This window comes from Anabas testudineus, chromosome 9, assembly GCF_900324465.2.
Source record: "Anabas testudineus chromosome 9, fAnaTes1.2, whole genome shotgun sequence".
Lineage (NCBI taxonomy): Eukaryota > Metazoa > Chordata > Actinopteri > Anabantiformes > Anabantidae > Anabas > Anabas testudineus.
In genome coordinates this window covers 20,458,816-20,474,888 of record NC_046618.1, presented here as the reverse complement: position 1 = coordinate 20,474,888, position 16,073 = coordinate 20,458,816, and the positions used below count along the sequence as shown (strand labels likewise).

General features: G+C 39.0%; 1 protein-coding gene across 1 annotated transcript in view; it reads left to right on the top strand.

Annotated features, from left to right (window-relative positions):
* Nucleotides 1–16,073, top strand: part of ksr2 (kinase suppressor of ras 2) — a 73,889-nt gene that overhangs the window by 31,691 nt on the left and 26,125 nt on the right. Inside the window, exon 6 of the mRNA XM_026342622.1 lies at nucleotides 8,578–8,750. Coding sequence (XP_026198407.1) covers nucleotides 8,578–8,750 — 173 coding nt within the window. The remainder of the gene's footprint in view (nucleotides 1–8,577; nucleotides 8,751–16,073) is intronic.

Here is a 16,073-nt window from a genome sequence, read left to right as displayed (position 1 = left end):
CATCCTAAACAATTTAGCAGCAAATTAGGTTCACTGAATGGACTAAAAGCACAGAGACTGTTTTTGAATCCTTTCCATTACTGGCAAACTTCCAAATGTTGGATGCCAAGAATATTTCATCACTGATTTCAACAATGAGGAGTCCTGTTGTTACTCTGAGCCAAGCTATCAATTTAATACAGACTCCTTTGTGGAGCCACAGAGTGCCTCTTGAAAGCACAAATTATCACCAGGTGGTGGAGAAACCTGATGCACAACACTGGTAATGCGAGATACAGCGGTGCCGGAAGAGAAGCGACTAGACTGAAGATAATTTAACAACTACCCCTGTTGTTTTGGACCATGCCCACAAATATTGTGGTTTTAAGAGTAGAGGATGTTCTACAAAATGTTTCTTCAAGAGAATTTGTCATCTCATAGATTCACAATGTAAAGGATTAAAACTGACACGTGTTATGAGTGGAATCTGTTCCATCATGCTAGTGGTCCTTCCCTACCCACTGCTGATTACCTGGATCAGATGTGTTCAGTCAATCAGAAGCTAGAAGATACCAATTCATCTGAGATGGATCAGATGGCCAGAAAAAAAAAAAAAAAAAAAACCTGCTAAAGTGAAGCAAATATTAGATTTTAAGAAGAGAAAATACACAGCAATAACAGTGTACAAACAGGTAGCGGCTGTCTGTTGTTTTTCATTGCATAATATTCAGCATCTGCCATACAGGTACATATTAGTGCTCTTACTTTTCAGTTTCAGTGCAATATTGCATATTACCTACAGCCAACTGAGAGTTCATCTCAAATCTAACCTGTGAAAGTCCATTAGATTGCAAAACCTGATTTGCCCCAAACAAATGATACAAGAAATCTGATGCACTGATACAAGGCAGACAGCTATCTTTTGGTATGCAGCCTGCAACTCAAGTCAAGTGTCTGACCTGGAATCTTTCAGGTCAGACAGAAAAATCCTGGAACAAAGACGGAGGCTGGAGGTTTTTACATTGAATATACCAAAAGAATGCTGCCAGTAGCCAGTAGCTTGCAAATTAAGTGTAAAATTGTAGCAAGCAAATGCACGCACACGCTGACGGCTGTGAGTCAGGAGGCAGACTGCTTGTCCGCCGACCGTGGGATGGGTGTTTTGATCCCCAGCTCCACATGTCAAAGTGTCCTTGAGCAAGAAACGAAACCCCAACTTGCTCCCGGTGAGTCAGGCATCTTGCATGGCAGCTCTGCTCTCATGTATAAATGTGTGTGTGTGTGTGTGTGTGTGTGTGTGTGAATGGGTAAGAGAAGCAACATTGTAAAGTGCTTTAGTTACTGATAAGGTAGAAAAGAGCTAAATAAGTGCAGACCATCCACAGTTTACTGGGGCAGTTTACTCATCTAATCAAATCTCATGCATACCGACTGTCTACTGCGTCCTTACTCTGACCCTGATACATTTGACATCTCACTGCTCTCACCATCTTAGCTTTTGGCCAATTCAGACTACTGGCCCTTTCACTAAAAAGGTTTTGTCTTGGTGATAATTTCAACTGTGGCCTGAACTTTACAGGTGCACATGTTTTAACAGATACTGCAGTTTTAGTTTTTTCCTGCTGCATCACTTCATATTTACTTCATCCCATATTTGAAATTTTAATTGGTGCATTAAATATCTGTTACATTTTAAAATAATATAGTTATAGTGGACAAAGTTGGTGGAAATATAAGGCATCATTTTCTACAATCAAAATGATGTCTTTAGATTTTTAGTCAGGAACCCAAATAAATTACATCAATAAAAGAGATAAAGCAGCAAATTCCACATTGGAGAAGCTCGAACCAGGAAATGTTTGACATTTACTTTAAGTATTTATCAGTCACAACTGTCACACTTGACAAATCTGTTAATTGACTAAGTATTCCTGCATTATTATGACGTGAAAGTGGTTTTAAGTGGTGCTTTAAATACTGTTCCTCAGTGGTACCATTAGAAAGAATCATTCTTGTTCTTGTTCTTAGAGCAGCTGTTGTTTTGCTGGCTTACAGGCAGTAAACAACTTTGAAATGAAAACACCGTGGAAACCCTTAACATTAGCATACCATTACTCATGGCAACAGTGTAGAAATAAAACTATTTTAACTAGACAGGCTGTACAGCTTGATGGGCACCAACACAGATCCCCGGGAAGCTACTGAAAAGACAACATGTCACAGTCCGCGTTCCTGTCAACGACACTTCCCTGTCCCCGCTCCACAGTCTCAAACCACTGGTCTCACTTCTCATCTGGTCATTCGCTTCCCCCAGTCCCTCTTTCTCCCTTAAATTTTGTGTCTCACACACAGACTTGTTCTCCTTTTCCACCAGTTGTTTCACTCTTCTTTTCACCTTGGGTGTCTTGCTGCCTCCTCGGCATCATGTTCAGCTGTCGATCCACAACACACACAAATGGTTTTCTTCCCCAGCGAGGGCACCGTGCCTCCCCTGGTCTGTGACAGCACACGCTGACACCCACCCGCATCCTGGTGGGAGATGGTGACAGTTAAAGTGGAGATAACAAGAGGGAGAAGGAGGAACAGTAAGTTTTTCTGCTTGGGGGTTATTATGATCTGACCATCTCTATACGGGGTAATCAGCGAGTGGCGTCATCACGAGACATGAAACGACAACCAGAGCAAAGCTCGCGGCCGTGCACACACACCTGCACACGCACAGACACGTGGTAGAAGAAGGAACAAACGTAAGTGTCTTTTATCTGGGGAACTGTGGTGAAAGTAACAACATTATGCAAACGCGCCTTTAACATACTAACTGAAGACTTAGAATATTACTAACAACAAGAACAAGCAGTTTATTATAATAAAAATCCCTTTATTGCCTTTGCATGTGCAAATGTGCATCATCGGCTATTAAGGCAAAGTAGAACTAGAAAGCTGATGGATGTTTACAACAAAAAGCAACAGGGTGATGTTTCCATTGGCTAATAAGGTCTGCGTTGGTTTTCTCCTCCACATAAATTGCCTGTTTGACAGCCTGTTTTTTGCACCGTTACTCTTATTTTTAGCTATGTCACTGTATTCATATGATCACTGTGCTGCAACCACACTTAATTACACTGTAATTCCAGTCCTGTCATATTGTAACAATAAAATATTCAAATGTATATGAACTCATCGCATATAGTATTGTCCTAGATGAATTACAGTAAATGACACTAAATCGTCTAATCAAGCATTTAGTGTTTAGAGAATGCTTTGAGGTTTGTACTTAACATTTAGCGTTGACTTTAACATACTCCCTCAGGAAAGAAAAATAAAAGCCCGAGCAGACTGACATCTTTTATTCAACTTGACGCCACTGACTTCTGAAAGTATAACAACCTGCTTTGGATGAAAGTGCTCAAAGAGCTTGCAGTAATTCTCCATTGTAATCATTATTCTAGCCACCTCTATTTTTCATTTTTTCCAACTTTATTAAAGCAACAAAGACTAGTGGCTGCTGGAGATATTATTCCACAGAGTTATTTGCATAAAAAGCAACAGGGTGCTTTCCCTGCCATATGGGTTTTAGCAGAGCTCTTTGCATATTTCTAAGGTAAAAAGTGGAGGTATGCAGATGAAATCCTGCAAACAATTTAATCTCTTAGATAGACGCAAGTGTTAATTGGACAGAGCTTGCATATTTTGCAGTGTCACAGCATCACTGTTGAGATATACCTGCTATCTAGCCAGAAAGAAAGCTGTGCAATATTCATGACCCTGCCTTTATCAAATCCCCTTGATATGTCGGAATGTAAAGAAAATATGTCTTTTGAAGGATTGAATCTGTTTTTGATCAAATAGAACCTTTACTTGAAGATGTCACTGTAATGAGTGTGTCTGCAAGTGTGGGGAAATGGATGCGGAGAGAGTGGGTGGATGAATGCATGTGAGGCGTGCGCATAAATGTCACATTTTATTTGTGAAGTGAAAATCTCATCTTTCAAATACATGTAAATCATCTATGAAACTTAAGGAATAAAGCTTTGACACCTTTTGAATTTAGAACAAATTCAGTCAAAAATGAGCAAAATGGCTACGTACGTATATTTGCCCATGGTGACTCCTACTGTACGACCCGCATTACACTGAGCAGGGTTGGAAGACACTATATATGTGTAAAATCAACAGTAAATATGTCACTGCGTAAAGGCCTGTTTACTCAGCATGGAAGACCCAGGTGGATAAAAGACGTTGCTAAAAAAAAAAAAAAATCTACCTGAAATGTGACAAAGATGCGGTGATTTCCATCAGTGAGAGAAGTCTCGTAATGTACAATCCTAGACTCGATCAAAGGACAACTCAACTATTCACACCCTCGCTGATTTCTTTTGACACTTGACAAGCCTCCCACCTACCTCTTCTTCAGTGTTTCTGTATCATTTTTAAGTTGCTCTTTCACTGAACTTTTCATATGCTGAGTAGAAAGAGGTATCTGAAAAGATTCTTTAACAACTGTGGAGTTGGCGGTCCCCTCCTCTCCCCTCCACCTGCCTGCCTTCACCGAAAGCCGTTTTCAAAACTGGGAATCCTCTTGCTTTTTTCTATATTCATTCTCACTTTTTCCCTCACTGAACATCTACAAATCATTCGAGGAAAGGATAAAGGAATGCGTGCAGGGCGATGAATGGTTTAATTTAGATTCAAATGGCATAAAGTGGGCTAATCGGAATAACTGACAAAAGCTCTGTGACGGAGAAGTGATAACCTGCAGGCTACTTCCTTATTGCAGGAGATGGGAGTGAAGTACTGGGTTGGTTTACAGGTTTAATTGCATGACTCAGTGTGGGGAGTGAGAGACTGATATCAGAGGAAAAAATCCTGTGGGATTTAACTCTTAATGACTGTTACTTTGCATGATAAGTCGGGTCTAATCGTTTTTTGAGTTTTTACTTTAAAAGTCTGTTTTTTTTTTCTTTCATACAAAACTTATGACAAAGAAAGTTTCAGGTTTGTCTTTGTCTTGACTTTCACTAACGTCTTCTCTATTGTTTGCATATTGACCAGCTTTGGTCTGTGCTCTCTAATCGCTGGTTTGCTTTTTGCTTATTTACCACAAAACACTTTTTATCTGTTTCTTTCTCTACTTTAGGCTTTTCTTTCTTTCTCTCTTTCTTTCACTGTCTAGCCTATGTGTTGATACATGTCTCAGACATCAGTTTGTGAGTCAATTTATCGACTTTCTGAACAGTATTAATCTTATGTTGGGCAACTCGAGATCTCAATCAGGCTTGCTGTCATTTTTCTAGATGCCTTTCGATTTCAGGCTTAGCCGGGGACTCAGTGTGCTTCCCTCAGGTCCCTTCTCTCTCCGAGAGATGTGATTCTGCAGAAATTTCTGTATGCATGCACACCCATGTTTAACTGTGTCTATATTTAGGTGTGTTTACCTCCTGGGGTCTGTATCACAGAGCAAATTTAACTAACACCTATTAGAACAGGATATAGGACGCAGTGGAAGTCAATAAATAATAAATAAATAAATATCCACTATGATCGTATGAAATCTTAGTAGTGATGTCAGATCACATTTTAACCATTGTGAAATGATAGAATAGACATTCAGACAACATAAAGTCAAAATCCTTACTCTTACCCTGCCTTGGATAAAAGAGCTGCCAAATGACTAAATGTAAATGGATCTGAGTAAAACAGTTGTAGTCCTTCTTAGATTTCAATGAATATGACTAGCTGGGAATATCATTACGTATTGTGAATAAATATCCATAAATGTTTTTTAGATAGAATCAGAACTTGCCTGATCATTAGATATTTAAGGTTTCCCAAGTATCAAAGTAATCTAGTGTTAGTTGTAAGAGCCGTCTTTTAAAATTAGTAGAAAAACAGGACAAAGTGACTCTTCTGTATGAAACAAAAGCTTCAAATCCACTTTGAATTTTAAGGATGTGACTCTGGACTGGATTTTCAGGAGGACCATCAAGGTCGCTGAAAGCTGAAGTTTACTGCAGCTATAATTAGCATTGGGGTTGGGGAGAAAAATTACCCACATACAATGTGTTCTCTGAACGTGATAACAGATTACATTGAAATAAACTTCACCTAGAAGAGATTTCACCTAGAGAAATAAAACCCATCTCACTCGGGTGCACAGAGACTAAGATTAAACATAGACTATGCAAGCTGCTGCCAAAAGCAGAGAATGAAAGAAAGAAGAGAACAGGGTGAAATTAGTTCACGTCTGCTAAGGTCAGACTGTCTGGATTTATAATTCACTGCCAAGTAATTAACCGTGTGTGGATTAGTTTTCTAATGAAAAACAACAATGAATATCAATTTCCAATTATTATTAGAAATAATAACAGTATAGTGTAAAAGGTTGTGAGCTGTAAAGTAGTAGGTTAGTGTTTTATCCTCAGTTTGATAGAGGCCCTGTTTTAAACCCAGAGTGGACATCAAATGACTGGAGAAAATGTGTCTCTGCAGTACTTTATTACTCCTTATTTTATAGTGAACTCATGTTATTTACAGTAGAGGTCTTTTCACATTTCATTACATGTATTTTGGTTGTTACTTAGTTCACCGTTACTTCACTACCATATGTGCTGCTTTACTGAACTACACAGAAGTTTTAGTAAAACAATTAGTATGACAAGTTGACAAAGACAGTTTGCACTACAAGGTTAATTATGTGAAACTCAGTTCTGAAATGACAGCTCTTCGAAAAGGAAACAGGCTGGCAAACAGAAGCCAGTGATTATGGAAAATTATTGGTGACTTGTGACCTGAAATGTTCATTTAAAAATATGTTTTTTTAAGAAATGTACAAGCTTCTGTGGAAAACAGGAATGTAACTACAGAGACAGCTGCTGTGCGTTGTGCACTAACACCTTGTCTCTCAGTCCAAAGAGCCAAACCTTGACCCCATCACTCGTGTCACAAACTCACACATACGGTGCTTTTGCTCCTCATGACTGAGCGGGTTTCATCTCCCTAGGCTGCATGAAAATTGCTCTGCATCAACCTGAAAACCTTTTTCTGCTATGTTACTTACTTTCCTGCTGTTTCCTGAACTTGCTAGGGTATAGCGCACACTTCTATAGTATCTATAGTATTTAGACAGTATTTAGACAGAAAACTTTGCCTCAAACACTCAGTGAAGCCGAGGTCAAAGAACTTTTACTTTGGCTTTTACTTTTTTTTTTATGTGGCTATGTGCTATTCATTCATCTTGCGATGTTAAAAGTAATAAATCCAAATATCTAGTAGCTAAATATTAAGTCTATGCAGGTATATATGTCCATCATTATGGACACAATATGCAAAAAAACCAAAGGTGATTCTACACTGTTATATTTTGTAAAGTGTTAAACGCTAATAATGTATAGATTACTTTTATTGCTTTATAAATAAACTAAATTGAATTCATAAATATTCAGATTTTCCTTCTTTTGGTTGCTTATTAACGAGCCCTTTAATGTGATATTGATGTTATGCTTGATGAAAACGTGGCCAAATTGAATCTTAGACTAATTTAAGTCTGTCCAAAGTAATGTTGTGTGTTACATTAATAGCAATGAATTACAAACATCAGTGGAAATACTAATACATACATAATAGTATATGAGATGATGCATGACTTTTCATTTCAAATGAATTGCCTTTTACTTCTTACTGCGCTGCTTTGTGTAATCTATCCCTCTATCTTAGATCCTTTTCTCGCCCTGTCAGCAGTTTCTTTTATTTTTTTCTAGGCCTGATGCCAGTAGCTTTGTAGTCAGCTTACATACGTGACACTCAGCTTTTCTCACTGTACTGAGACTGACTAAATCCCATAATTATGTTGCCATCGTACACCATACTTACGGTGGTTTAGAGCGATATCACACCTACAGTTTGTTTTCTGGCGTTACACTAAAGCATTTTTGGAGATAATACTTCTTTGAGTGCAATAAGTTAACCAGAACCCCTGTACAGGGCGCTGAGTTATGAATTGTTTGTTTATTGGATGGTTTGATTATCTGGCGTTCAAGTTTATGTTGTGAGGAGGGTAAAAAGAAAAGTTCATATCAGGTAAACACAAATGAAACCATGAAATAATATTAAACTGTTATCAGTGCTTTCAAGGAGATATTCTGAAAAGCCCTTATTGTGATTTCTCACCCAGCTTTATCCACCAGTGACTTTTATACCCCTCCAAGAGCTGGCGTTAATGTGTAGGTGGAGAGAATAATAATGAAGGGGACAGAGATTTTTTCCAGTCATAGCTCGTATTTATAATACAGAATGCTGTGTATCTGCATTGCATATAGTCTGTATGTACCTTTATGGACTGTTTATGACAAAAATCTAATGGCTAGATGGCCTAGATGTGCCAGTAGCTGTTTATGATTAGTATTTGTCCTTCAAAAACAAATAAAGGAAAGCTAGACATCACTTGAAGGCTAAATAGCTTCAAGGACGTATCCTATAGAATACATTTGCTTGATAACAAAAGCACACACATTCAGATATTTCCTCTCACGAGAGATTTTCCCTAGTTTCCCTCAATTTGTTCATGGCGTTGTTTTTCTTCTTTTGTCTTGTGTCCCTCAGAGCCAAGAAGAAGACCAAGCCCTTGAACCTTAAGATCCACAGCAGCGTGGGCAGCTGTGAGAATCTACCCACGCAGCGCTCGCCCCTCCACACCGAACGATCTCTGCGATCCTTCTTCTTCCCGTCCTTTATTCCCTCCACACCTCCTGTCCATGCTGAAACACCCTCTGCAAGTGAGTGAATTATTCTTTTTTTTTTTTAATCAGCTCACACTCAAGCATTTATGAAATGAGATTTTTTTTAATGCCTTTAATATAACTTTTTCATATTCTAATCCCTTCTGACACATGCTTATTTAGTTCTCAGGTAATGTCTCATTTCAGGGATATATTTCTGTTCTCTAAGTCAAAAAGTATAGTGCACTATAAAACTGAACTCTGGCTGAGAGAATTACTGAATTTGTAACCATAAATTAGTCTTTATCATCACTTCAGAGTGGTCCAATTCTCCAGTGCTCGTCCTTAATTCAACTTTGCAACAGTTACACAGCAGCCTAACATGGTTTTCTTCTTCTTCTTCTTCGTCTTGACATCTGGGCATTCAGTCACACCAAATCTCCCACAGTGACAAACAAAGAGTGCCCATTATCAGTCTGACCACCATAATTCTTTTTGTTAAGAATATACTTAAGTGCAGCTCTGTTAGAAAATGCAACAAATGAACAATCAGGCCGTGCTGTAATGACCGGAGGTGGTGTGTTGCTGCACATGGTCTACCTTATTGGCTGATTATGGGCGTTCATTATGGGCATACTGCGGAAGCCATTAGACTGAGGAGGAGATGGGGAAAAGGCAGAGGAATATAAAGTAATTGAGGCCATGTCAAAGAAAGGAGTGATGAACGATTGTCACTCAGTGTTCTGCATAGTTGTAGACCTTGATTAACAGGTGTGTGCGGCACAGCAGTGCACATTTGTCGGTAGAGGCATGACATGGAATAATCACACACTATTTCTTTGTCCTTTAGTGCAAATAATTAGAAAGAGAAATAAGCATGTTCTTGATTGGAAAAAAACACACACATGTAGAGATGAAGACTGGCCCTGCAGAGAAAAATGCATGCACACAAATACACGTTTATTAAAAATAACAGTACACATGGAACAGATTAAACACAGCGTGAAGGTTTTTCAGTAGTGCTTTATAATCTTTGCAAAGCTTTATATGTTGAGATAAATGGGTTTGTCAATGTTTAATAAATGCTTTTTTAGAGAAATTGTTAAGACGACACACAGACAAGATCTTTTGGAAACATGCTGCAAAAACTTGAAAAATCAGTTTATCGTTTGTTCATTCATTAATGTATTTGTTTGATTTTTTGACTTTTGGTTTTAATTTGAAAACCAAATGAATGAATGATACACGTAATCAGAAATGTTGCAAAAACAATTTTTTCAAGACTCAGGAGACTAAAAATCAAGGAATCAGCCAGTGAGATTGGTCACAGTTTGCCAACCTTATAAGTCCTTTAACTGGCTTTTAAATTCTACTTACATGTATTGATTGATTATCAGGTTGTTACTATTAAGTTTTTTCATAATAACCTATTTGCTGTGTTTCATCTGTTTGGTAAGATGTCATATATGTGGCTTTAAGTGATTCTAGTTCTTTCATATTGATTAATAATGATAATTATTAATAATGCTTCCCTGGTATCCACTGGGTATCGTAGATAGGATATTTAAATATGATGTTTCCAAGCATACCGGCTTGCTGCCTATCAGACTAAAGATGGAGTTCTTGTGGATCATTCATTAATTTATTTATGTCATTAAAAGGTATCCAGATGTGCTTCTCAAGTGTTCACCTTAGTTCAAATATGACGCTCCCCCACTCCAAACAAATGAACTAGTTGTCATTCAAGCAATGCAGTTAAGGCACCATGACGGATATATGAAAGTCATTCATCACTTTCTGTTGTCTCTAACTAAAGTTGTAGTTACTGTTTTGGCTGTTTACGTCAAAGTGCAGACAAAATATGGATTAATTCCACACTGTTAGTTTCAAGAAAAGTTATGTGAACATTTTTCAAATGAAAGTGTGGAAAAATATTTTAGTTATGAAAAGATGAATTTCATAGAAGTCAAAGCTAAGAGCAGCTTATTACACATCTACCCCTAGTGAAATATGTCAAAGTCCAATATCTAAATCAGAAGACATGTTATTTGATCAGAAAGCTGTGAATAATGATCACAGCCACCGCCGTCTCCCTTGTGTCCACCTGTACGTGTGTGGGTGCACGCTGACAACCCACTGAGCCGAACTGGCCAACTTAACAGCAGCTGCTCCAGGCTACAGCAGAGATAGTACCTCTTACGTAGATGGAGAGTTTTTAGGAGTTGGAAGAAGTACATGTTGCTTTTTTTATCCTGCTGTACTAGAGAGCATTATTGGACACGGTGGGCATCACAGCTTGGTTCGGAAACCAGTGTGTATACCTTAAATCTAAGATAAGCCGCCTGCTGGGGACGGGTCTGTAGGCTGGAGGAGTCGGACATCTTCATGTGGCCCTTTGGGCTTTCTGGGCGGAGTCTGTATGTGCTCCTTTAGAAATATTACCTTGAAATTCACACTCTTATCAGCTCTTTTTCCAGTTTGCCCACATACAGGTTAGACTGTCAGTTCACTGTATGCGCAGGTTTCAATTACTGCTGACAGTGACATACAAGAGGCTTCTGTCTGCTTACTGGCAAATCTATATTGCATTTAAGTGTTCAAGCTCTGTTTGTTGTCTGTCAGCCTGTGTTGTTTCTTTTACCAGTTGGACTAAGAGAATTTTACCTCAGGGTGAAAATAAGGATGAACTCTGCCTTCTCTCTGTTTAACCTGCCTTTAAGTGTATAACCTGCTCAAGATTGAAAGCAATGTAAGAGAGTGATATTGTCAAAATAGTCCTTAGTAATAAAATGAATATACAATAATTCATCATGCTAAATACCAAAATATGTTAAAAGGAGATATGTTTTCTTTCAGTTGCCCTTGGGTCTCCAGCTCTTATTATAGAAATAGCATATGTGCGTATTTGTGTGTGCATGCTTGTGTGACCATGTGGACAGGCATGAGTACACCCGCCTGGTCAGCCAGACTAAACATCCGACTTGGGTCTATGTTTGGGATTCTGGTATCACTGCCATCTCATACGTCAGGATCCTCCAGCCGACAGCATTTACACTCTGTAGTCATCTGAATCAAACCACACAGGAGACCTTCAAGACTGGCCGAGGTGACCAAACGCTGTCTGCTCCGAATGAGTCAGTGCCCAGTCGAAGCTGAAACGTCAGCGCCTTCCTATGCGTCTGTTCGGCTTTCCACGCAGGCATGCTGTGTGTGATAGTCTGGTTATGATACAGTGCGATTACATAAATAGTTTTCTATAGAATCTAAAGAGAGCTGATTCTGCGTGTGGACATTTAGTCTGATTCAATGGATAAAGCTTATACACATGATCGCAATCAAGACAATAATGGCTGCAATGCAATAAAGGGAGTATTGTTGAGTTGTGGAATTAAAAAAAAAACATTAACCTGCCCAACCCCATTAAAAAAACGAATCGGTATGGGCAAACTATTTAAAGGCCCTGCACATGTTAAACCCAGGTGACTTCACTCATTTTGGTCGATTAAACGTCTTCTCAGCATTGTGTAGGCGTGTTCAGTTTGAGCTTGCCTGACATCCCCCTAGATGTGTTCATCAACTACTCCCAGCATAATAAAACACTTAAAAGCTTACTCCAGACTTAGCAGTAAATTAAGATTTCTGACAGTTACAGCATGAATCATCATCATTTTGTGTTATCTATGAAAGGTGTAGTGCACAGGCTGTGGCTTCTTATTTTCATTGTGGGAATTTTTCTGGGCATTATACTGTATATACACACGACGCCACTGTTAGTGTAGTTTTCATTCACCAGACATTATACTTTACCACAACAGAAAAAGCATGAGAGGTATACGTTCTAATAACGATGGATCAGTTCCAGAAAGTGTTTTATTAATTTATGCTATTAATTACACCTGTGCTTATCCTGCTATGACATGCAAAAAAAGTGTGTTGTGATAAAGCTTTATTAGTACATTAAGTCCTGTGACCTCACATCTAATCAGCCACCTGTGACGGGGGTGGAGGCCTTTTAATGTATTTTTCTTTATCTCCTTTTGTACAACCCTGCATTTGCTCTTATTACATACTCATAATATACAGGGAACAAACAAGGCTTCAAACATAGACCATGGAGTGAACTGAAAGATACTTGTATTTATTTATTAAAGCATCTATGTCTACTTAGGGTGGCTGTGCTAACACATGAATGTCCACTCTTGTGTTCTTTTTCCTGAACTACCTGCTCATATTCATGTGCAGTAAGGAAAATAATAATAATAATAATAATAATAATTTTACTTTTTGCAAGTGAAGAGCATCTTTTGTTAATCCTCATGGTTCAATCATTGAATCATAAATATTTCATTTCTAGTGTTTTTCCTTTAGCCCCAGGTGTTACGATAAGTCATTGTTTGTCCAATGTGAAAAGTTATAGAGGCCACAGAAGGATATTTTCCACGGACAGCGCACCTCTAGTGCCACAGGCTGTTTGAACTCACACTGTTGGAGGAGACAGACGCCCCCAGCTTGTGATGATACCTTGTGTCCATTCAAAGGTTCACAGCCAGCCCTGGGACTTGACCAACACTCACACCTGCTGTAAAACCGCTGTGTGTGTGTGTGTGTGCGCGCGCGATGGAGACAAACAGGAAGGAGGAGAGTGTGTGATGGTCTGTGAGTGTGTGCTTGTGGATATAAATGGCTTAAATGTTCTTCCTATACTTCTTGCACAACTCAATCTGTTTATTTCTGCATGTGTTCTAGTGACGTCACCCACTTTCCTGAACTTCACATAGATGCCATGCAGTTGCGTCACAGATCTCCTAGCAACCAAATGCGGCACCACAGTTGAGGTCCCTTTAGAGAATTGGCAAATAAAAAAAAAAAAAGATCACAAATAACGGCTAAATTTAAAACAGCGTGAAGAAAATGAGCTACCTGAGAACAAAAGTTTGCATGGAATATTTTAATAAAATTGTTTTTCAGATAGTTTTATAGGGATGAGGGAATGAATGTTGACATGTTGATTCATGTCTGGAGAGCAGCATTTTTGTTATTTTGATTAGTATTGTTGTTTTATATCACACAAATAGTTTCTATTTAGATAATATTTTTGAGTTCAGTGTGCACCATTAAGGTAATAAATGCTGTGCAGGTGTGACTTAATTTACCGAGCTCATTCATCATTTTATTGTCTCCTTCCAACTAATAAAACCCTGCAGAGCAGGTCTTAAACACCCGCCAGTGAAGATGTTGATTGGTCAGTGGTCAATAGTTACTATGTTTGGTTCAAAGCAAAGTAGTGCTGAGGTTAAAAACAGGTCCACAAGTCAGTGGAAGGCTGTGGTGCATCTGCATCTGTGCTAAAATGCTGTTTTTATGCTAAAAATGTCCCTTTGAGCTGTAACTTGACACCACAGCTGATCTAAACAAAGTGTTTTAATAGCCAACTATCCAGCAGGGTGGTGTAACAAAGCAGCAGATTTTATTACCCCACATCCGGTCACTAATCTCCTACAATTTAAAGTGTACAAGTCAGAAGTGTTTATTCTGTTTGGCCGTGATGCATTGAATTCTACATGCATGCTTCCCCCATCTGTCAGCATCACTAAAGCATCCTTTCAGTCTACGAGACCAGCTTGTGTAAAAAAAAACAACAACCCATCGGTTTTCACCTCTAATGAGACAGTAAATTTGTATATTTACTAATCATTAGTGTTTCCTCAGAGCTATGGACCTCTGCTATAGCTGCCAGAGGATGCATTACATCATCTGTAAGCCCTTCATAGAGTAAGACTAGCCTCACCAAAAACAAACCTGCTCTGTGTGTTGGTCAGTTTACTCTTCTGCCGTGCTCTAAGCCATTTGAGTTCTCCAACTGAGGAAATCGCTACTGAGCCATTAGGCCTCCAGACATCATCTGTTGTCCTATCCCTCCTTCCACCGTCTCGCTGGCACACTTAAGCCAGCAGTCCTAAACTGCTCCGTCTATCTATAAGGCTGTGCTGAGATATTTGTTTCATCCAAGATAATTGCTATTTTTTGCCAGCGCTGTGATTTCTATTGTGAGTTTATCACAGAGATTTGTGTGTACGTGGGTTACTTGTAAATGTGTATGTGTGTTCTTGCTCGTCAGAGATGACAGCACAATATTCTGCAAAAAGGCTGATCGGTGTATAGCTGTTGCCATAGCAACTGTGCAACCTGTCTTTGTTTCTTGTTCATTGGAGGAGTTTTTCTCTCACACAGGGATAAGAAGTAGGAAAAAAAAAAACCCTCTGGTCTATTTCAACCCTTCTTTTGGTTCATTTCTTGCTGCCACTCCAAACAAATACTTGTTGTGTACTTTCACCTTGTGGAAAGTGTCATTACAGTACTTCGATGAGACTATGGTGTGCAAAAAGCCTGCCACATATCGCTCATATAACACTCATGTGCTATAATACAGCATGTTGTGCAGCAAACGCCCACACGTTTTACAGTCCTGTTCACTTCTTCTGCTGCTCTGCATAGTCCACTGTATAGATATGGTCAAGTAGGACTCCTTTGTTTTTGCTATCAACTCATCATTTAAAGTGTGTTCTGTTGTTGTTTGTGTTAAAATTGTTTGGTGTTCCCATCTTAAGCTATTTATTATCTCTTGATGATACTGTGCCAATTATTCTGTTGATTGCATTGAGCCATTTAAAGCTTTTATCCAAACCACCAAACTGCCACACTCAGCCTGTTGAGCTGTAAGACCTTGATGATTCTGATAATGATGAGAGTGGGCGTAGGTGAGATGACTTGTTGACAGTGCTGACAATGAGAATAATTAGAATTTATGTGTGTGTGTGTGTGTGTGTGTGTGTGTGTGTGTTTTCTGTGTTGTTAAATGTTGTGTTTTTTATTTGTCACCAGCTTCACTTTTTTTTTCTTTTACCTGCAGTGAAAATGCTTCCTCCGTGGGGAATTAGTGCTCAGTCAATCACTCTGAGAAGCATCTCAGCCTAACGTCAAATAAACTATATTTGGCTCGGAGTAGGCTCCTAGACACAAGTAGTCTTTTTATGACTGCACACATACACACACCTGCCCTCGTCTGTTTAACCCACACGCAGACAGAAACATAGATACCATCTTTAGGGCTAGTTAAATTTCTCTTTATAACGCACACACACACATATTTAAAATAAATAAACACACATGTTCTCAACCCCATGGTTAGCTGCGTGTCATGTGACCAACCAGTGGCGCAGGGGGAAGGAACGCCTCGGCTTAATTAGGCTGAGGCCAATCACTGAAGATGGAAGAGGACACTGTTGTCTGGCGCCTTGGGGTTTCTCAGCTCCTGCAGGCTCATCTGTCATACACACACACACACACACACACACACACACACACACACACACACACACA